Genomic DNA, 23,632 nt, shown 5'->3' with positions numbered 1-23,632 from the left:
AGTTCCATGTCATCTGCTAATTTACTAAATTATCAAATACTGCACAAAATCAGTGCTATCATTTAAAAAAAAAAAAAAAGAAGAAGAAGAAGAAAATGGAAACAGATTATAAACCATTTATTTTTGAGCTGATATCCTATACAACTGTGCATTGATATTCACTAAACTGCCAGCAAAATAACAGCAAAGAATCTGATAAAATATATTCATAACAATCTTTCAAATCCTGCAATTACATTTGGTTTCAAATAGAGAAAAATGTCTAAATCTCACCTATATTTAGCTTATTTGGTTTGCATCTTGTACAACTTTTGCAGTTTATAAATGGACGTGTTGATGCATAAAGATATACTTTACCAGTGTTGATCACAATTTTTATTAAAATAAATAAGCAAATATATCGAGATGATACAAATGAAGCATAGAGAATTCATCCTAATTTTACATGATCTGAGGGATTCAAGTAAGCAGAGTCAAGCTTTGAAATTTCCAAATGAAAAGCAATCTAGAAACAATGATCTCACCACCTTCTCTGAGCAATATTCTCCTTGTATTACTCTGGTAAACCCATTGAGTGATGCTACAAAATAAGATGCGTAAAGGTAAATAATGAAAATAGCAGATAAAAAAAGAAAATCTTCATCTAAAATAAAATAAGCTGTATTTTCAACTTTCAGATGTGTGACCAAAACAGGGATTCTTCATACTTCACTTTCATCTTCAAAAAGTTAAGCACTGGGTTAGCTGTCTGTTCCCTGCCTGTTCAACGGAGATTCAGCTTATGCATGATAGTGATTTTAAAAGGATCTACCCATACAAGACACCTTTCAATCAGCATATGAAGACAAATGTCTATTTTTTTCCCCCAGCAGGAAAGAAAGAGTATAGATGGCCATCTTAAACCAGCCAGTGATTTTTTATATGGCTCAGATAACATGTGATGAATTGGGTCAGATCAGTGAAGATGTCTAGATGTCCATATCCCATAAAAAGGAATTGTAAGGACCTGACTGTACTTCTCATTTTGTCTCAATAGGGTACAATTTAGTGTCCCACAAGCCAAAGGAACTGCTCCTGCTGTGTTTGGTCAGCACAACAATTAAACGCTTATACCGGAGAACACCTGCAGCCAGTAGTTGTGTTGTCCAGCTGAGTATCTGAACTGTTCTTTACAACAAATACAAGTACCCAGGTGTAGCCTTTGGTCCCTCCTCTCATACTTCTCATAAGCAAAAGGAAGGCTGGCTCTGCACACACACGCACACCAGCAAACACCAGAACTGTGTGTGTATTTGAAGGCTGCTGCTCTCTCCACTAACACGAGATGAGGACTGTCTGTATCTCATTGCTCATGATTTCACTGCAGTTTGTGCACACCGAGCTCACTCTTGCAGGAGTCTTCATAGCTAAGTGAAGAAGAAAAGGATCTCCAAAATCACCCAAGTGCTTGGCCTGCCCCTCTGGCACACGTGCAACAACCCTGCAGGTGCACAGTGGTCCAGAGATGGAGGTAGGATGAGGCTGGTGGCGGAAGAACTAGACCATCATCCTCAGTCTCGTGCCTGTTGGATAGTCAGTATTCCCATGGGAGAATCCAGGAGAGCACAGAGTGATTGTAACTGCGCTTTGGTTTGTGGCAGCAGGACAGCTTTCTGGGAGGGAAAGAAAAACAGCCACTATTGAAATTTAGCTGGAGGAAATATTCATTTTTATGACCTCAGTGGAATAAGAACTGCATACATAATGTGCATTTGTGAGTCTTATACACTGCACCTGCAGCTCAGCAATGGAGAGAGGGGCAGAAATTATCTATTGTACTTTTAATTTGGAATGGACTTTAGTTTCACTATTTATATTGTTCATTTTATAACCACTCATTAGAGGTCCTGCTATTATTACTGCCATACAAAATGCTATGAATGAGGTAGAAACTTTTCAAAAAACAAATTATCTTACTCTCAAGATGTTCTTTTTTCTTGGATGGGAAGGGAGATAGAAGCTCTTGTTTTTCAGATGCATGCTGAGAAATACTTAGGAAATGTCGCTGAATACTCAGGGCAGAAAGGGGGAGTGTTTAACACCTGCAAGCGATAGCCTGTTAGCCTGTGCCCTTGAAAAAATAATATGCTACAAGGAAAATATATGTAATAGTGAGGTGGGGCTCCCTTATGTCTCAGAGCAACAGGAATAAGTGATATAAATGGATGATTAAAAACATTTCCTCCATTATTACCGCACTGTGGGGAGCTGCCAGCAGCAGTGACTTACTTGCTGTCATGGCAGAAATGTGTATTTCAGATCCTGGCCTAAATGCAGATGATTGGTGGTTGGTGCTCATCTATCTGCAGCGTGATATACATAGAAAATAAATAACACCTGCCAGAGGGCCTTGCTTGCTTTGAAAGTAGGTTCAGCTGGGTTCCCTTTCCTTACCTTACAGTGGTGTGGATGCAGCCCTCACATCCGTAAGCCCTGCTTACACAGAAAAAGTGCAGCTATCCTTAGAGTTTAATGCACACAAAATGCTGTTCCTGCCAGGCTGGGATATGAATTTTCTTGGTAAGGTGTTGTCAGCCATTATCTCCTTTTCAAGTTACTGGTTTGCTGGGGGTGGTGGCTGGGAGGACTCAGCAAGTTGGTTGTTCCCATCCTTCCTGGACTGAGGGCTCTACTAGAGACAACAGCTATCATAAATTAACACTGCATATTGGCAACACTACTGATGGGAAGTCTTTCCTCAACAAACCTTGCTGTGTTATTAAGGCACCACTTTAAACTCGAAAGGCTTAAACATGGAGAAGAAAACGTTTCAGCTCATCTGGGAGGAGAAGACCAGTTATTTTCTGGTGCTGCTTATGTCCAAAGCACCTCCTGATGGACAGGCGGCATAAATGCATCAAGGACAGCGGCCCTGGAGAGAGAGTCAGGAGAGAGGTTACACACATGGCATTATCACGCCAAGATCCACCATTGATATTCAGCCCCCCCAACACACTTGGCAGTGAAAGCCAGACTGATGTCTACCAAAGAACGTCAGCCTGCCTGTGATACAGTTCAAGCCTCATCACTCTCTGTCATTACACAGACATAATTAGTATTAACAGCATCATTCCCTTCTAAGTCACACAATTGTGAAGCAGCTTGTACTAAGAAGAGATGATCGATGCTTCCTTCCAGTCTTTCCACCCAGACCTTTACTGAGATCCAAGTTTGCAGTCCACTGCTTTCTTGAGACTTATTTCATAATAGTGGCAAACACATAGCAAAAGAAAAACTATATAATCCTTAATTTAAACTTTCCAATTAACCAGTCCCATGACGATAAATACAATCCCTGCTGAAGAATCCGTAGTGCCTTTTATTTTTTTTAATTTATGTAAGTATAATGGCATTAAAGGCTTATTTGGGAGGTGTATCCTTTCTGTGAAAGGTAGATCCTGTGCAGTGCTTTTACTGCAGCTCCTGCTACCATCCAGCCCCCCAGCCTGTCATTTGCACGGCCACGTGCCACATGCAGGGTGACCAGCACCAAGGGCAGTGAGGGAACTTTCAGGAGGCAGATAAGAAGGGCAGATACAGGCAGGCAGTGAGCACAGACAAGGGAGACTCAGACAGGAGTGGGAAGGAGATAAGAGGAAATGGTGTAGAAAGCAAGAGGGAGCTGGGAGGGAACGGTGTAGGTGCTTAGGTGCTACCAGTGATGCCTGTCTGCGTGGTGGACAAGGTGGTAGTGAGCAGAGGAGCTGAAGTGTCAACACTGGTGGAGGAGTGAAGTGTGGAACGAGTATGGCAACAGAAATAGCAAGTGCAAGTGAACTCTTCAAAACTACATTGCCAATTTGCATTGTTAGCTAGCCTTGAGCTTTGCACATAGGACCCTCGCTGCAATGCCAGCAGGGTATGTGGTGGTGTGTATGGGGAGGAGGTGCACAAGCTGTGCGTGATGATGCTGTGGGGCTGTGAGCCTCGCAAGGTGACTCTGAACCCACAGCACATTTCCAAACCTCCACGTGAGGCCAGAGGGTGCAACGTGTGCAGCCCTCTCACGTGTTGCAGCCATTCAACCAGCCAAAGGAATCAGACATCAGCTGCTGATCGGGCATGACCCTATTCAGGAAAAGGAATGCTGGAGAACAGCAGAAAACACCAGTCAGTTGTAAAATGCCCTTCAGGCATTCATCGCTTCTGATTTCAGTTGCTGAATTACACTTAGAAAAGATCCTTACTGCCCAAGCTGCCAGCTCAGCTGCATAAGAGTTTCTCATGCAAGCTCCACAGGGTGTGCCTGAAATGTTTTTTTTTTTTTTTTTATCTCAAATAAACAGGACACATGTGGTACCATGGGAGTCATGAGTCTAATGCAGCAGGGACTTGAGCTTGAAAAGATCACCACTCTGTGCATCATAGATTAGGCTGAGAAACCAAATATCTACTGCACATAACATACCATGCACAGCTCAGTTGTTTTCATGCTATTATTTTCATATTACTGTTCCATGCAGGGCCTGATTCATCGCTTTATTGCCAGTTTTACCTTGGTGTAAATCTGTTTATGACAACAGTCACATCAATATTAACTGGCATAATAGAATTGTGGACCACACCATGAGAAACTTGTTTAAAATGATCAAAATCCAGATTATTTAGCAATGTGTATAGCTTACTGACTGAATGAGAACAGCTAAAGTAGAACATAAGTACTCCAACAAGCAGACACTAGAGAATTTATTCTAGTTTTCCTCAAGAATAGTAAGTAAAATTTCTCTCCATAATTCATTGAAGTATTCATAACCAATAAAATAAAAGGGTCTGGAGACTATTTCATTTACAGCTGCAAATTAATCACTTCCTAAGGGTCAAGCCTACAGCTTGATAATACTGGATTATTCAAGCACATCATTTTGGCCTTTAAAAGCAAACAAACAAGACAAACAAAAACTAGTATATATATATTCATTTTATCATTCTTGTTTAGTTTTCCTTAATCACCACAAAACAACAGCTAACACAGAGTCTATTGTTTTAACGATATTTTTGCATCTACACAAGGTTTTGGCCCAAAAATGAAAGTAAAGACCAATAAACTAGAAGATCTGTGTAGCTATATATATATATATATATATATATATATATACACGCACACACACACACTATCACATGCATTAAATGAACAAAACAAGCGCTAAAGGGCACCTTCTTTCTGCAGGAACAGACGACCCAAAGGGCTTCCAGGTGGAACCAGCTCCATCGGCCTCTTGCTTTTGGCGTTCTTTGCCCAAATGTCTGCTCCAAAGTCAATCAGCAGCATCACCAGCTCCTCACTGCAACTCCTGGCGGCTGCATGCAGTGGGGACTCCAGGCCCTGGCCGCTGTTCACATTTGCTCCTGAATATGAAGAGATGACAATGAATAATGACTACAGCATAACCTCTTTCCATTTCCTGCTGCTATTTCTCTGAATAATCTCTAAAGACTGTAGTGTCCACCTAGATGTGGACTTCTCTGCTTTAGGGCTTGGTCCCACAGCTTGCACGTACACGACTTGTGCTGTTTGGGAAGCTAGTGGGGTCATGACCAAGAAAATTATCCCAGAAAACCAGTACATGAGGAAGTCTTTCATCCACAGCCCAGCCCACAGACCCTCCTGAAACAGGGCAAAGATGTAGTTCCACCTATGGCCCACCTTGCTCCCCACCCCAGCAAACCATTCCCTTAAAATACATGCAGTATTTCAATCTGCTCTATATCGGAGGCTTAAACTGGTGGGATTTCCAAGTTCTGAGTTACCCAATATGCTGGGGGAAAAAACATGAGGATGGAAAATTCTAGAGGCCCTTGACAGAGTAGAGTGTAAGTACTCTCTGATTCCCAAGTGCTCCCAATCTGTAAGCCTGGGCTAATGGTTCATAAAACACAAGGATGAGCTGCAGAACCAATTCCAAACTATTTATAACATTTTTAAAGTACGCATTCCTGTACATAGAGAACAGAAAAAAAAAAGAAAAAAACAGAAAACAATAGACAAAAATTTATATTTAGATTGTGTTTGATTTCTTAAAACAAAAATCACTGTGATATATAAAACATAAGGTCATTTAAGTGTCATTATTTGCTTGTTTGTTTTTCAAGGGGGTTTTGTTGGTCCATCTTTTTTGCATGAGCTATGTGGTTACATTAGGTTATATGGTTCCTTTGGTTAGAAGAGATGAACTACCGTAGATAAAAAATGGCCTTGAACCCAAGAGCTTAGATTTGCAGCTGGGTTTGTCTGAGGCAAAGAATACAATACTGAATGTTTTTACTCTGTGTTGAAAACGTTGCAGACTTTTTATGAACTTAGTGAGAACTAAAATGTTTGCAAAAATGGTATGTAAAAGTCATTGAATCATTTCTTTTGGATAAAGAGAAAGGAACAAAAAAGGAAGTTTCTTCCTATCCTCTTCAAACGCTACAGCAGCACATACACGGACATCAGAAAAGTTGTTGTCCTAGGCACCGCTGGCAGCGTGAAATCCAGGATCACCCATCATTTGCTGGGAGCTGTAAAGCTCAGTTCCTGTGTCATGAATGCCCTGTCTTACACTGCTACCCTGTTTATCCAGGGCTGCCACTGAGAGCAAAACATCTCCAGGTCCAAAAGCAGGTACTGCTCTAAGTCTTTGATGCAAGGAGAATCCAATGATGGATGCTACAGGAAAGGAAAGAACACCATCCTTTATTTTCCTTTTTACCTGACTCAAGCAGCTTCCTGGCACAGTTGACTTGTTGGTTCTCACAAGCTACATAAAGCGGAGTACCCAGATGTTTGATGTTATAATCTATGTTCACCCCATGGGACACGAGGATCTCAACACATTGCACATGACCTTAAAAGGGATAAAGGCAGAGTCAACTCACAGAGATCAAGCATTTTGCAGCAGTCCAAATTCTCTGTTGCAGCAGTGTAATTTGGCAAAGACTCACTCTTTTGTCAAGAGGTGATAGGGTAATACTTTCATCCACTCCCCTAATCCAGTGTTTTTAACCATGAAACAAGAACTGCAAATCCACAGTTAGAAAACAGGCTAAAGCCCCCACATTTTATCTGACTCATTTCAGATATCTACTGAAGATGAGACGAATCATGTCATATTTCTCTCCACTGCTCTTGAAGATGGCCAGACAACTCTCACAGATGTCTACATCTAAAACAGCTGATTTGGACAATGCATCCCCTGCCAGGTGTCACCACATGAACCCAGAGGCCCCAAGAGCTGAGCTGAGCAGCTCTTGATGAGCACCACGACTGGGAGGAACTGCACCATGACGAGAGCAAGTAGGGAGGAATAACTCATGGCCTAAATCACAAAAAGGATCTTCTTTATCTCTTTTCCACTTCATCTAGCTGCTACCAACTTGTAAAATAGTGCTGACACCCATGGGGTTACCTCTCTTAGCAGCTTCATGGATGGGGGATGCTAAGTCACAGGGCGGGTGCAGGCTGGCTCCGTGTTGCAGCAGTAAATTCAAGCAAGCCACACTGCCACTGACACAGGCGCTGAACAAAGGAGTGTGCCAGTCAACAGTCACTCCATTCACCTGGGAAAAGAAAAGACAAAACAACTCACAAGTAAGATTTTTGTTTGTTTCAGAATAGCTGAGATTTGCCCTCAACAGAAAACAGCGTTTTCAATAATTTTTATTTTATTCTTGGCAAAAACTGCCTACTGCTCCTGAGGATTAATACTTTGTATTAAAACAAACATTAAACAAATCTGTAAAAATCTCGCCTCCAAGTGTTTCCTCCTGAAAAAAAAAAAAATGTTTAGCTGGTGCTGCTACAAGATCTCTTGGGAGTTACTGAGACATGCGTGTCCATTCCTGTTACCTCAGCTGAAATTCACCTGCCTATTGCCCTGTCCTAAACCATCCATTTTTAGCTAAAAGTGTGCAGCCCTTTTTAATATTTTTTTAACTGAAGAGTAATATATGTACAATGAGTTAATTTTCTTATTCACTATAAATTTCACCATTAGCTTGAAAAGTAGAGGCGACGAGACATATTCATTTCATCACTTTACTTTACATATATCTCCATTTTCCTCACATAGTATCATCATCTGATCTTTTGACTATTACAACTCTACTTAAGACTCTGCATATTGATGCCAACAGGATTACTGTGTGCAAAATATAGAATATGCACTGATTTTTACAAGATTATAAATCATTTGCAAGAGGAACTTCCGAGTTATTCTTTCAGTAAATTATGAAAATATCGCACCTTGGTCTAAAAAACAAAAATAGCTGCTGTTTATAGCTGCTCTTTTTGGATTGCTTTGTTAAGAATTACTTTTTATAACATAGGTACTTTAGGATGAAATAAGTACAGAATGTAAATAGTGAAACTGTACACCATCTAGAAAGGATCCAGAGGAGGCCCACAATGATCAGAAGGATGAAGCACCTCTCCAGTGAAGAAAGGCTGAGAGGGCTGGGGCTGTTCAACCTGGGGAAAAGAAGACTCCAGGGAAATATCACTGCAGCCTTTCAGTACTTGAAAGGGACTTATAAGAAAGATGGAGAGACATTTTACCAGAGCCTGTAGTGATAGGACAAGGGGTAGTGGCTTTAAACTAAAAGAGGGAAGATTTAGATTGGATATAAGGAGGAAATTCTTCCCTCAGAGTGTGGTGAGGCACTGGCACAGGTTGCCCAGAGAAGCTGTGGATGCCTCATCCCTGGAGGTGTTCAAGGCCAGGCTGGATGAGGCCTTGGGCAACCTGGTCTGGTGGGAGGTGTCCATGCCCATGGCAGGGGGGCTGAATTAGATGGTCTTTAAGGTCCCTTCTAACCCAAACCATTCTGTGATCCTATGACCTAGCATTAATTTGTCATTATAAAACATGCTAACGCTGGAGACAGTGACCTGCCCAAGGTGTACTTACCTTAGCACCATGTTTTAATAGGACACTTGCACAAGCAGCATGACCACCTAGGCAGGCTTCATGGAGGGGAGACACCTGGTCTGTTGTAACAAGATTAACATCACTCCCCTGAAGAAATAATAGAAAATATCATTACAAGCAACTGCAAAACAAACCAAAACAAACAAACAAAAAAACCCACCAACAAGAACAAAAACAAAAAACATCACCCTTTTTCAATGATCCTGAAATTTTTATTTAATCACAGTTTCCTCAACAGCTTGGAGTTACTCATCTCATCTCAATTGGCAAGCAAGGAAAGAGGCTGTGCTGCTTCAGCTGGAATAGGTACAGTCAGAGCATACTAAAGGTTATGCCTTCCACCCACTGCTAATCAATGCAGAAAGCTGCAGGCAGGGGACTGTCCAATGGAACAATACAGATATCCTTATAGCAGAAACCACTGGCTTGATTCTACCACAGGATCTTTTCTTTCTAGCAGCCTTGGTGCTCCAGAAGTTTAAGCTGGAAGAGTTTCCAACAACTCTCCACAGGCTAAATCCAAGAGTTTTGAGGGAATGGAGCAGTGAGGTTCAGAAATTGCTTCTCCCCAGCTGTGGCCTTTTGCAGGGGGGACAGGGGCCCCCGGTACCCTCAGGCACTTCGGATGGTATCAGAAACAGGATGTTTCTACACTTCTTTGGCTCAGTGCACAGAGCTCGTGCAAGGCAAGGAACCGTTTGTTAAAAAATAAAAAAATGCATTACAGGCAGACCTCACTGCATTCTGGTCAAAGCAATTTTCTCGCCCTGGATGCGTCACAGTGAAACTCAAACTGCATTCAGCAACCATACAAACCCATCAGAGATCATATCAACCTAGCAGAGGGTTACCTGGCTGATGAGTTTCTTTAGAGTAAGCAGGCGCCCACGGATAGAGGCATCATGTAAAGGAGACCAGTCTGAAACAAAGTCTGTGCAAAGAAAAAGACAGGAAAAAGGTTAACAGCTCCATGGACTGTTTCTTTTGTGTACTTTACTTCAGCTGCATGACCCCAGCAAACCTCTCTTCTTCTAATTTATTACTTGAACTGCCACGCTTTTCTTGGAGCAGCCACAGGGAGGGAGTGAAAAAACAGGATGGGTTCACTCTGGGTGTGTTTTTAATTCATCCCGTGTTAGTGCTGAGCAGCTGTGTTCCCATCCAGAGGATAAGAGAGTGATTTACAGAACACCACCTTGTTCTGACTGAGCTTGTGCCTGGCTTTGAATGATTTCCAGTGACTTTGTTTTCACAAGCTCATTACATTTTACCAATTAGTTCTAAAGGAGTATGTTTTGAAAAGGGTACAGCTGCTCAGTCATTCATCCCTGGTCAGAGATGGGCTAGAGTCAATAATAGGTAACTAGAGAAGGTACCAAAGTACAAGGAGATAAGTTGTGTTACCTGTTGATTTTGTCTCTGTTTTGTGTCTGCTGTTAGCCTGTGCAGTGGTGCATTTTAAGTAACACCTGTACTCTGCATAATGGAAACCATAAAAAGGCAGGTATAGACGGAAGCTCAAAGAAAGGATCTGCCTTAGCTTTTAGTTTTAACATTTAGTGGAGGGAGGAAAGCACACAGGATTAGCCAAAGTAGACTTGGTGGAAAACACTATTTCCAGAAAGTTGTTTATTTTATTTTATATTTAATTTTTTATTTTGTTTTTATTTTAAGAAAGAGATTGGATTTCATCTTAAGAACGTGGAGAGAGTAATTTGCTGCTTTGCCTCCCTAGTGCAAGAAAAAAGAACAAAAGCATGTGGACTTGCAAGGGGACCTGCTCACAGATGTTGAAGCAAATGAGACTCCTCAAATGTGTGGAAACTCCCAAGGCAGGGAGGGAGCACATACTGAGACACAAGTAGCTCCCAGGGGATGGGACAGGATGCCCGCTGCATGGCAGTAAGGACACAATCCCAGGCCAAGAAGGGAGCAATTTTACACAAGGAGGTCATAAAGAAACTCTACTACTGTGATAAACACATTGATATTTAAAGTGCCTGTATAAAGCAAACAGATTCATATTTGTTCTCGTTAGGTCTTAATGTAAGAGATTGACTTAACGTCACTTTGTTGGGTGACTTAAGAGGCACAAAAGGTCTGCATCAGAAACAGAGTTTTAATTCCTGTTTCCAAGTAACTTGATATTTAGAAACTGATGTTCAGAAAAATACCACATGCCAAAAATAAGTATTGCAAATGAGTCAGCATAGTTATAGTTGGATGAGGGAGGTGTAGGAGGGAACCCATTTGGTTAAATTTGGTATCAAACCTGTCAAGTCACATAGAGTGTTTTTTAGAAAGATTTATTGTCCAGGCAAAAGCATTATTTGATGCATTTTACAAGATATACCTACCTTTCTTCAATTACCCAGTGGGGTCTGAGGAAATAGTGCTAACAACTTTATACTTCATTTCCCTAGTTGCTGTATCTGTTGTTTATTTCAATATAGCGAAACAAACTAGTTTAGTACTGAGGACTACTCAAATATTAACAGAGGGTCTCTTTAGTATTACATATTTATGGCTCAGAGCCAGCTGATATGGCTATATATATATATATATGGCTCAGGGCCACACTAATCTCTCTGGGCGAGATTTACTTCCTTCAGTATTCATTGCCTCAAAACTCAGTGTCTGTTCTATGTTAATGGCCCAGGTACCCCTGGGAAGGGAGAAAAGCATTTCCAGATGGTATTTCACCCATTTTCTTTTACAAACACATTTTGCTGCTCTCTGGCGATGTCCCTCTGTCCTTCCACTAACTACAGAGAGAATCCCAATGACCATCTTAGGCAAGTTGCTGAGGTTTTCAGGGACTAGACCTCTGTGAATTATTATGTGAGTGGAATAGGATACTTAACAGTGAAAAGTCTGCTTTCAACTACAAACCCAACAAAACACTGTAATTTCTTAAATAACTTTCACAGATTAGTTGATGATGTCAGTGCTTATGCAAGGTCTAGATATCCTGCTTTGTCTCAAGTATAAGCACATGTGGGAGCTCTGAATCCCTCACAGCTGATGTCCTGCCCTATGTGGCTATGCCACAGTGTGCCAGGATGGGGTGATCTATCACCTACCCTGTTGGGCTATTGCTGTCTCACCTCCCAGAGTGCTCAATAAGGGACAACAGATTTAAACAAGATAAGATCTACTATAACAAGACTTGTATTGTCTTTGGGTTTGAAATATTCTGCACTAAATAAATTGTGACTGAAGATGTTTGTATCTGAAATGTGTTGTCTCTACTACACACAAAAGACTTTCACCTACATAGCTATGTTAGGCAGGAGTGTGACCTTCTGCTGTTATAATGGCCACAAAAAGGCCTGCTATAGATTTAGGTATTATTGCAAGAATCCTTTATACCTGTAGAGCATATTTTCCTAGAGTTATTCGTATAAGCAAAAGCTTTTTTCTACTTCTGCTGCACACCATTTTTAAGCCACTAGATGCTCATATTAATGTTTATCTGCATAGCACGGTTTTGCAAATATATGCTTATTGCATCTGACTGTCTATGAACTATGGCTCATTGATGGATTAAACATGGGTAAATTTTAGTGTTTCCATTCTTGGGCACCCAAAAACTGTGGTTCACCATAAAAAGCAACAATTCAAATATTCAACATAATACAAATAACAATTCAAATTGGCAGCAGTCACACATATATGACAGAGAGGGAGAGAAGCCCTTGTGACAGTTCTTAAATGAATGAAGAAAAAATCTACAGGCGCAGTCAAGGCTTAATCTTCTCCCAAGATAACCCTTCCCTAACTGTGCTCCAGCACACTCCTGGCTTATAGGACAATCTCAGTGACATCCTGGAAATAACCTCAGGACAGGTATGAAGCCCAAAGGTGGATGAGTTGTGAGCAAATAAAAAAAAAAAAAAAAGGCCTTTAGGAAAATAAGTCCTTTCAAGGATGGTCACACAAACAATTGATTAAGGATTTTCACCATTTCTCCTTATTCCCTTGTCTCTAGTTATGACTGCCACATAGTTAAGAGAAGGGAAAGGGGGAGGGGTTGTACAAAACAGTAGGTAATTCATTGTTTTATGCTAGGTTTACATTTAAATTGTCAAAGACAACACTGGGTGCTCCTTGGGGTCAGAAAAGAGATTTATTTTGTGTCCACTGGAGACTGACCACAGCTGGAGACAGGACACAGACCTAGCAGATGGATCTCCTATTACTCTGTCAGTATGTCCTGCTCATGGGTGCAGTTAAAACCTATCAGCTTTGAAATCTGTAGAAGAGATGCTTGGAAAGAAGGCTGGGAGGGACCATCAGCCCTGCAGCTGTGCCTCTTCCAAGCCTGGGGCACAGTCTCCGTCCTGTGCTCACCAGGGGGGTCTTTTTAACAAAAAAACTGTTTTGACTCTTTCTCCTGCTCTTGATATGTATTTATTACAGCTGTGGGGTTTGGGTCTTTTTCTACAAATCATAAGTTTGTTGCCAGAGAATGGGGAAAGTGTTTGGTGACCATGCCTACAGACTAGGTGTTCGGTGGACACTGAAAATCACTATCTATTCCATGACTGTGAGATACTGTCAGAGATTGTGCGGACTTTATAGTGCTAGATAAAGAGATCCAGCAGGACTACTCAGCATTGAGCCAGTCCTCAACCCATGTCCAATTCTGAGCTTCAAGCCTTTTTGTAGATTAGTCCAGCCAACTCCAAAACAAGACTCAGACACAGATCAGGGAAGAACTTTGTATCAGAGAAGATTCCCAAAGGTACTTGTAGAAAAAGCTGAGCCAGTTTTGGCTCTTCACTCTACACAAGCCTTCCTCAACAGTACTATCCCAACAGGCTTTGTATACACAAGCATCCTTCCTGCCATGCTCAAAGTCATGCAACACATTGCTGCAGCTTCATGTTGTTAAAACACCACTCTGTTGGGCTGCAACATGACCCTGATATTTTATCAGAGACTTTGAACTGGAAAAATATACAGAAAATAATATGAATGTCTCAGAGAAATCAGCGCCTAGCAGTGTGGATGTAGCCAGTCTTCTCTTGAGGGGACAAGCCTTAAGCAAATGAAAATGTGAAGGCAAGTCAGCCTGAACCATTTGGTCTCAAAAACAGAAATGGCCCCAGTCTCTTTTATTTATCAGCATAGAAACAGACAACTAGACTCCATGAGTCAAGAGGTCTTTTCAAGCCTTATGTTCCTATCACTGTGAGAGTTGAAAGGAAAAAAAAAATAAGAAACTGAGAAACAATCCAGAATTCATGGGCACAGATTCAGCAACTCAGTTGTGATCCATACTGTGAGGATCCTCAATATTAGGAAGCCAAAGGAAGAGATGTAACCCCAATACATCTTTACAAGCAGTACTGAGAGCATGAAATGAACAGAGGAATGACCTGGAAGTCTAGGTACTGTATATTAATTAGCTTTCAAAGAGAATTATATTTTTTGTCAATGTCAATGTCATCATTTGAGCGCTTCCTGCCTCCTTCTACATCCCATGGGCTGTGTTCCACAATAACCATGTGTTTGCAGTAAGTTTACAAACATTTTTTGGCTTTAACAAATGGACAGCTATTTCCAGAAGCTATGGTTCTGTTCTCATAAGGATATGTCATCTCCTAAGGATAGCCAAACCATGGTACAATTATTAAAGCACAGTATTATTAATTGACTAAAATAGCTTTTATTTGAAAGTGGTGAGTATCAAATGATACTTGTTAAATTACATTCAACTGTGTAAAGTTAAATATTTATTTTTTCTAGGGTGCAAAGCTGTAAAGCATCTCTGTTTGTTTTCATTGTCCACCTCAGGAATGGCAGGCACAGTGCATTGTGGTGCACTGAGATTACTGTCCCACATTTCCCTGTGCTTTGACAGCAACCCTCACCATGCTGTTTTAAGCAGTCCTGTGAGAAGACCCAAATCAGCATTGATAAGAGCGAGTGAAAGCCAGCCCCCAGAAACATCACTAAGTAAAGACCCTTGATTCTGTGAAGCTTTTTGAAATGAGGGTAGTAGTACACCTTCAAACCTTCATCTTGCTCCCAGTATGTTGAACCAAGCTCAGTTCTAACAGGCATCCACTCCGGTGGTATTGCCTTTGTCATGCTGTCTTTCTTATTGATCCTGCCACTGTTACCACTGGATGTGTAGCCAGTGCCATTGTGTAACCAACACCATTGCCAGGTCTTCATGGGTTGCAAGGAAACCGTGTTTACAAGTTATGCTAAAAATCTAGATTGAAGAACAAGTTTTCTGAGCTGTGCTTGGTCACTTTTTGGCCAAAAAAATACAGGCAGAATTTTTTATGAACAACCAAGATGATATATCAACATGCCAGTATTTTGATGACAATAAAGGAGGTGGATGGTCATGTCACCATATCCACATGCAGCCTTTATTCATTCAGTGCTTTCTTGAGAAAAGGCAGGTTTCCACTGAGACTCTAAACCAGAGCTAGACCAGACCATAGTCATCCATGAACTGGCCATTAGCTTGTCATTTTATGAACTCTTAACATCAGATTAGAAGAGTGACTAGAAGAATGTCAAAGTTAAGCGTCAGTGAAAAATAAAAAGAGGTATGTGCAAAGACGTCCTAAGCCTCTGAGAGGGGCTGAGGCCCTTATCGTAAGTGGAAATGAAGGCCTCAAGTAGCTTTAAGCCAGTCTTGGATACATTGGGCAGAGGGGGTCTAAGGGCCTGTAGGGTGCCTGGCATAGTAAGTACAGCATCAGTAATATAAATGATCGCTATTTTCACCACATATAGGCATCTGATTAAAGCCTGAGGAAGTGCCAAAGTGAACTGACCATGGACTTCTTAAATCCTCAAATAACATTGTTTAGGAAAGTACTCAAAATATTTTGCCCACCAAGCTGTCCATGGAGGAACAAGACCATTGTACACAGGTGGTGAAGTGTTCGCTGCATGTACCACCACAGCAATGTGGATTTCTGATTGCCAAAAATGCATACAGCTGCTCTCTCATGGAGGAATGAGCCTGTTTATCCAAATTTGAAATGTACCCACACCTTAATCCACAGGCAAGCTGAGTCAGGCCTCAAGGCTTTCAGCCTCTAGACATCCAAAACCCACTGGTTTTCCTTGGCATTGGGCCATCCAGTTCCCCTTTCACCACTGAAAACCCCGGGCAACCCAGAGGTTACATGACACCTCTGGTCTTCCTTGATTGCGCTGCCTCCACCTGGGCCCCTGAGCTGGCAGAGTGTGTATGGGGGGAGCCTTTTACCCATAAGCACACGAACATCCAAGCCCTGACTGCAACCTAGGGACAACAGAGCCTTCACAGCAGCCTTCTAGGAGAGCATTCATTTCTGATGGTGGCTGAAAGTATCTTTCTACAGCCTCTGATCATGAGGAGGGTGTCATGCACTCAGTGCCCATCCCAAGGCTGGTTCCCTTTCATGGTGTACTCACACAGTGCAGCTCACAAGGGGCTCTGAAATCCTTTCAGCTGAGGTATGCTCTTGCATACACATAAGCCTATGGCATTATGTATAACAGTACCACAAATGGTATTTTTCATATTAAAAAGCTTTCACCTAATGTTTGTGATACATGTTGCCAAATACAATCCTGCTGTAAGTCACCAGCAGAGCTTATTGATGCTGCTAAGGACCAGGCAAGCACAAGAGGAACACACCGAGCTCCAGCATCCAAGGGACTGAGCCACCCATGTGCAACAGTGCTGTCTGTGGGCTGCCTCCACCCAGCCTCCATTTTGGCAGAGCTCACCTCCAGTGCAGACCGGGTTTGGTTCACACTGTTAACAACATTGCCATCCCTTCCGTCCCACCCAGCCTCAGTGTGTATACACACAAACACGAGGAGCATCAGACAACACAGCCAACATACTGATCATTTTTGTATCATAGCTTGCCTCTGTATATTTTTTAGTGTCCTGTTTTTCTATTTGGTAAGAATGGAAGTGTCTTGAATAGCCCAGGAAAAGAGGATGGATGGTACGAAGTTGTATTATATTAATTTATCTCCCTATTCCTTCTTCTTTGCCCGTGAACTGAAGGAGAAGTGTCTCAGAAAACAGGGCTACAGGGAACACATCCAGCTAAACTGTTATGTGAGGTTAAATTACTTATCTTTTGTCACCATGTCATATTTTCAATGGCCCTGGGCCAGACAACAGAGCAATGATCAGAGTGAGGCCATTTGATAATAAATAACTGAATAACAGCTCACCAGTGACCACAACAACATTGGTCACAGCTGACCACAATGCCCTGGCAGTAGTGGAAGAACCCACTAGGAATGGTGGCCGGGCCTGTGCAACAGAACTTGGGTCTGCACACTGGAAAGAATAAAGGGGGGAGGAGGAAGGGGTGAAGAAAGAAAGAAAGAAAATTAAAAATAAAAAATAAAAAAAAAAGAAGGAAAAAGAAAGTAAAAGAAAAATTAAGAAAAATGAAAAGAAGAGGCAGAAGTGAAGGAGGGAAGGTAGGACGAAGCGAAGAAGAAAAAAAGATAAATAAATAAAAAGGAAAGGAAAGGAAAGGAAATAAAAAGTAAAGAGGAACTGAGCCAAAGCTGAGCTTCCAGCCAGCAGCAATCTAAATTCAACATGCCACATTGCAACTCCTTTTTCAGTTTGCTGTAGTTCAAATACTGCATTTGTTTCCGCTTGCACAAACTGCACTACAGAATCAGACACTCTTTTACATGATGCACAGGGGGAAAAATAAAAATCAGTGCCAAATATGAATAGCTTATGAAAATCCCTTCTGAAGTAAAAGGGCATTATGTGGGACAGGCTGTGGACCTGCGCTGGAAGCGGGACATCAGGAGGAGCACACAGCCACAGCCTGACCCTGTCCTCTCCGTCTGCTGGCAGAGGCAAGGGCAAGTGGTGAGGCAGGAGCGTTACTTACCCCTCATCAGCAGCAATGATGGAGACGTTGCAGACACCTGGCCCCCGACTCCTTGTGATTTACTGGCATTTTGACTCGTTCCCTCATCATCCATCTCAGCCTTGTCTGCCCAGTTTCTGTTTTCTCACTTCAGCGTTGCTCTTGAGGGTTCAAATTCCATCGTCCTCGGCGAGCCCCTGCATGCGTGAGTGATCTGTTGAGCAGACTGCTTGTGCACCACTCCAACAAACCTCGCAGCGGGCTGGGACTCGGTGCAGCACCACTTTGTGCAGAAACTCAAGTACCTGGGATGGGGTTTAGGGAAACACCTCCCCGGCTCCACTGGTAGGCAGCCAGCAATCAGGCAGACCACACTGCATGAAGCGAGAGATGTGCCTGATGTCATATCCTCCGCAACCCTGCACCCAATCGGGGCGCCGGCCGGCTGTTTTTATCAGGAAGGAAATCCTTGGTTTGCCAAAAAAACAAGAGAGAAAGAGCCAGTTCAACTAGTTGAGCAAACTCTGCCTGCGGGGGATTTGCAAAGAAAACCCAGAGAGACACTGGTGAGATCTGCACCACTCCCAAGCGAGCGGCTTGCAGGCAGCCGTGCCTCGCTCCTCTCTGCAGGCGGCCCCGTGGTGTGTGAGCCCACCCTCCTGTCGCAGCAGCCCACCGCCCTGCTTGAGCAAGGAGCGAGGCACTGAATTCCTTCCACGCGGCGGTGGTCGACGCATGCTGTACGGATATTGAAACCACATGTTCGTGGGGCTGCGCTTTCCACTGGAAGCCCTTTATTGTCTCCATGGCATGAAGAGTGCAGCACTGAGCAGGCTGATTTCCTTCCCCCTGTTTCAATCTGGTTACAGTCACACCAGGAGTTTCATATCCAAGCACTGTCCTTTTCTTTTTAAGCTATTTCTCAGTCTAAAACCAAAATTGCAAACCTAGTCATGAACAAATAGCAGCAGATTTTCCAGAGCACCTCCACCTCGTTCCTCTAGGTCTGTCTGCAAAAATCCTGACCTCGCAGATTATCTCTGTGTACTTTTTTCTTTCCCAGTGAGTATAAGTTACAAGTGCAAACTCCTTTTGCTGTCCCTGAATATCTGTTCATTCATGCATAAAAGCAAGTAGGCAGAATTTCCACATAAAAATCTCACCCATGTAAATAAAAATTGTCCACTAGAGCAGAGTTTGCATGTGTGTATTTGGAGATACAGAGCTGCTAATCCAAATCCTAACTAGGCTGATCCCAAACAGCAGGGTTTCATTTTCAACCCATGCAAGAGATTTGGATTCTTTCTTTTCCCCCATACCTTAAAAAAAAAAAAAAGTTTTATTTAAAGACACAAAGAGCAGCTGAAGTTCACCCACAAACCCTGCCAGCAGGGAGGCTGTGAAGGCAACCTGGACACATGCTGGTACAGAACTGCTGATAAAACATGGATAGGGGAAAGGTTTGCCCCTTCCAGGGCTGTTCCTGCTGGATGCCCTCCTGGCATCTGAGTTTGGCAACACATTCTGGATGCAAACTTACACTTTGGGTTGACTGGAAATTAAATTTATGTCAGCCATTGAAATTACAGCATTAAAATCTTGTTGGAAAAAAATGCATATATCTAAGTGAAAAATTTTTTTATATGTAGGGTTTGATGATTAACATGTTAAATGAGGAATGGAAAAACAATTTTTCTCTTCAGTACTGCTTAAGTGTAGTGGCTAGATTGCTATATCTTATGTTTAATCATTTATTTAGCAGTATTAGCAAACATGTCAGCAATGCTACTGCTAAAATGGATCAGCATTTATGTCCAAATATGCAATGATGTGGCTTGTAAATGAAGAAGCATTATCTAAGATCTTTAAATTCAACACTAGTAAGAAGGGGCCTACAAGACAGAAATCGCTAGTCATCCATGGACAGGGAGACTGGCCATTTGATCCTTTGGTCAAGAGACCTGCTGACTGTTAGGGTAATCATTTGAATTATATGGTATTAATTGCACATATTTTGGTCATGTTTTGTTATATATGTCTCGACAGAGGAGCTGCAGACTGCTCTTCCTTGAAGCCGATAATGTTGCAGAGAGCATCTAATACTCTACAACTTTCCCCACGATGGTGGGAAGCCTCTAACTATTCCTGTCTCCATCACCCTCTCTGAAAGGGAGGCCCCTGAGATCGCCACAACAGGCTGGTAGTCCACAGACACTTTACTCTAGTCTGTTGGTGTCCTGGTCCATATGTATTTGTATCTCATGGAGTAGAAAGTCACAGGCATCACAAAAGGAGCTCCTGGTTTGATCACACTTGTCTTCTGACAGCACCAAAGAGGCAGAGACCTGGGCAAAACCACGTGATCAGGACTCAGTTAGTGGATTTAGTGGAGTTAGGGCAGTTCAAGGGTAGCGCAGCACAGGTCCATAAATACTTTTCTTTCTGTGAAAATGCAAATTCCTGACTCTCCACACCCTGTCCTGTGTGGTGTCTCACCACAGTCTCTCTCCAGCACATGCACACCTTCTCCCCAGAGTATTAGTTTCTGTTTGGCCAGATTTTCTGTGTCACATACATTAAGAAGGCTGGTACTTTTTACACTTGTGAGGAGTCTAGTTTTGAATTCTGCTAAACGAGTTTGTAATAGAGGCATAATGCATTAGCAACACAGAGAACAGAGTGAAAAACAAAGAAACACTGTTTTTCTTCCCAATTGCAAAACTGCATTACTTTCCCTTTGCTGTGGTGTTCTCCACCATTGTATGGGCAACCAGGAAATCAGCATGTGAGGTTCCTAAAAAGACACTTATAAGACATACCATTATCTCCCAACATTGAAGCCATATTGATTATGCTTATGTTGGCAACCATGCATGGGTCACTGGAGCTCTGGAGAGTTTCAGAGGGAAGGTTCAAGCCCTGAAATTCTGCTGTATTGGGAGCTCAGGCTCTCCTTCATTACATTTGGATGTGTGAGGCATGCTCAGAGTGTAGCCACCTTCTCTGCTGACCAAGAATTGTGCTCCTCCAGATTATACTGTAGATGCCCTTATGCTGATGTGCAGCCAGATTACAGAAAAGAATACCCAGAAAATACATAAATCAAGAATTGGATAGATGTTAATTGTCTCTTGGGCTTTTGTTTCAGCTAATAGCTCAGATTTGCCTACAGAGGTGGTGTGTTATCTTTGGCCTGGTATAACAAATAAAAATATTTTACCATCTAGGGCCACTTATTTTCTATTATCACTTTGGTCCAAATGGCATCATCAAGCTAAATGTATAAAATAACTAAAATATCCCAAAGTCAGGGGATTTCTATGGGGCCTATACAACCTTGCTGGGAACCAAGAATATGAAAGAAAGTTTTGACTCAATTAGCTACCTCAGCTGCAAATCTTTTTGGATGCAAGCAGAAAATTCTCCAACAACAAAGGAACATGTTTTAACATCAGCCTGGATCTCAAGATAAACAGAACACAACTTCAAATACAGACCTGAAACAGCTTACACAACACAGAGCTTTTAGTCATTACAATACTATTTTCCATTTAAATAGCACCTAAAACTCTAAGTTCTACATAAACAAAGCTAGCTACAGAAATCACTTCATCGTTATTCAAATGCAACCATCCTGCATGGATAAAAGTGCACAGTAAAGCTGAGACTATGACATTCAATATTACTTTTTCTGTTTACAGAATGTCTCATAAACCGAATCACTTGTGGTTTTTTCTCTTTCAAAGATGTAAATTGTTGTTAGCAGTTCAATGAAATATTCTTCTATCTTGATTGTTCTCCTACTTGCTAATCAGTTTTTAAACTGTGCATATTAATTATTCATTGAAGAAAAGACTTTATTATTATTTACTATTCTGGGCAAATATAATGCTTTTTTTTTTTTTTTTTTTTTGTATTGTTAGAGGAAATATTTGCTACAACAGTGAAATAGACTGCTGCTAAATCTGTATTGGTATACAAATTCAGTTTTGGTTTCTAAGGATACAAACCACAGAATTACAGAAAATATTCGGAAAATTGGACACAAAACATGAGATTTTTTTCAATTTAACTTCAGAATCTAAGCCAGACATCGCTAGGTTTGCTTTAGAGCTAATGAAGAGAAATATGCATTTTGAGATCGTGATTCATCTGGCATAGGTTAGATTTCTGCTTTGAGAGGGCATGAACTGAGCCTGCCTTTGCTGAGTCTAAACAACAAGCTGAGGTGTAGGTGTGTGCATGTAATCAGCTGAAATCCACCTTATAAGCCTGGCTAAATTCACAGCCAAATGACCCAACTCTGCACATCAGCACTGCTGTGCCCTCTGTACCATACAACCTCTGCTGCAACAGCTCAGGATGAAGTCTTTGCTTCTTAAAATGGAAGGATCATTTAAAGAAGCGAAATGCACCCCCTCACACACATACCCCCAGGGATTCCCCCAGTCCTAAGTGAGCACCGGGAGTAAGTATGGCAATGTGCAGTGGGAAGCACATCCTCTCCAAGCTGAGTCCTCCAGCAGAAGTCCATGTTGTCCCATGCCTGAGCCCACAGACCTTGACTTTATGGTACCTGCACCTCAAGGAGGAGGATTTTGACAAACAGGTATACAGATTTAGCTGCAATAGTCTAATCTGTTTCTGCCCGCCCTGTTCCACATTTTCAGCAGGGGTTATCTGTGACCTTAAAAGGGATGGAAGCACTGTCCAAAAATTGAGACCTCAGCTGCCTGTATATAGTCTGTTATGGTAGCTCAACACCCAACTAAAGCAGTTTTCTATTCCAGCATGTAAACTTGAGCCCAGAGACACTAATATATATCATATTCTGCTGCCTCTCCCCCAGGGAAGTAATTTCCAGCTGATGAGCAAGGCAAACATTTGGGACAGTCATGTTTTAAACCACAGCAGTTAAATCTGCCAGAGCTTCTTCTCAAGAGTACTAAATCACCAGTGCCATCTCCAGCGGTACCTGAGTGTTCTCTGCAAAGCTGCTGCAAAATTTCCTAGTGGACAAGGAGTGAAGAGATCCTTCCTTGAAGAAATTCATAATATTGTCCAGTTCTTGTATCCCTACTTTCCTTTCCTCAAATGTAGTCTCTCTTCCAGAGGCTTTCCTTTTCTTACTATTGTTCTGAGTATGCAAAGCTTTCATATTCCCTTCCTCTCACTCTCACAGAAACTTCCATTTGCAAACATGCCATCGGCTTGATTGAGGACCAAATAGACTTCTGCAAGGAATTTTTGTTCCTCTTAAGCAGGTTGGCGGTTTTACTTAACAAGAGTCTCACAAACCACCAGCTAAATCAAAGCCTACAAACTCTGAGAGAAGTAGCAAACACGTCTTGGTGTCAGTAGCACCTGGGTTTGTGTGTTAACTTATTGTGGATGTACGGAAGTATCGTGATTTCCTAGGGAGCAGGACAAACTTAGCATGAGTTTGCACATGAGTTTCTTGTATTTTCTTTGTGGCAAAGAGGGGATTCAAGCATCTTCCCCATGGAGAGGTGAGCAGTAACACTCCATTTTTCATCATCTGGTGCCAAACATCTCTCAGTAAACACCTGCTTTTTTTTTTTTCTTTTTTTTTTTTTGTATGCTGAGAAATAAATCTTGGCACTGTTTGCTGAACTGGCTTTAAAACTTCTGCACTACAGACCATGCAAAAAGAATTCAAACCCTGAAACTTTTTTTTTTTTTTAAATCACCATGATTCCAAGCCTTTTTTAGGATTTTTTGGCTTGTCTTCTGGGTTGTAACCCTAGTTTATCAACACCACTATATTTCTAATATGATGAAATGATC

General features: G+C 41.8%; 1 protein-coding gene across 5 annotated transcripts; it reads right to left on the bottom strand.

Moving 5' to 3' along the window:
* Positions 1–100: 100 nt before the first annotated feature.
* Positions 101–18,542, bottom strand: ASB9 (ankyrin repeat and SOCS box containing 9). Of its 5 annotated transcripts, XR_007707798.1 has the most exons (10): positions 17,846–18,232; positions 9,800–9,879; positions 8,928–9,035; positions 7,428–7,578; positions 6,732–6,866; positions 5,194–5,385; positions 2,434–2,911; positions 2,269–2,342; positions 1,957–2,081; positions 101–1,652 (listed from the first exon to the last, which is right to left on the bottom strand). XR_007707798.1 is itself a non-coding variant. In XM_035542182.2 (8 exons), the coding sequence occupies exons 1-7, from the start codon at positions 17,937–17,939 to the stop codon at positions 2,787–2,789; spliced, it is 885 nt and encodes a 294-aa protein (XP_035398075.1). In that variant the 5' UTR covers positions 17,940–18,526; the 3' UTR covers positions 101–1,652; positions 2,747–2,786. The 5 variants fall into 5 exon arrangements, 1 of the variants encoding a protein (XP_035398075.1); XR_007707799.1 differs by having other exon boundaries at positions 1,957–2,911; positions 17,846–18,021; positions 18,130–18,191; XR_007707800.1 differs by having other exon boundaries at positions 1,957–2,911; positions 17,846–18,542.
* Positions 18,543–23,632: the final 5,090 nt, after the last annotated feature.

The sequence above is a fragment of the Cygnus atratus genome, chromosome 1, assembly GCF_013377495.2.
Source record: "Cygnus atratus isolate AKBS03 ecotype Queensland, Australia chromosome 1, CAtr_DNAZoo_HiC_assembly, whole genome shotgun sequence".
NCBI lineage: Eukaryota > Metazoa > Chordata > Aves > Anseriformes > Anatidae > Cygnus > Cygnus atratus.
This window is presented reverse-complemented; position numbering and strand designations above follow the sequence as displayed.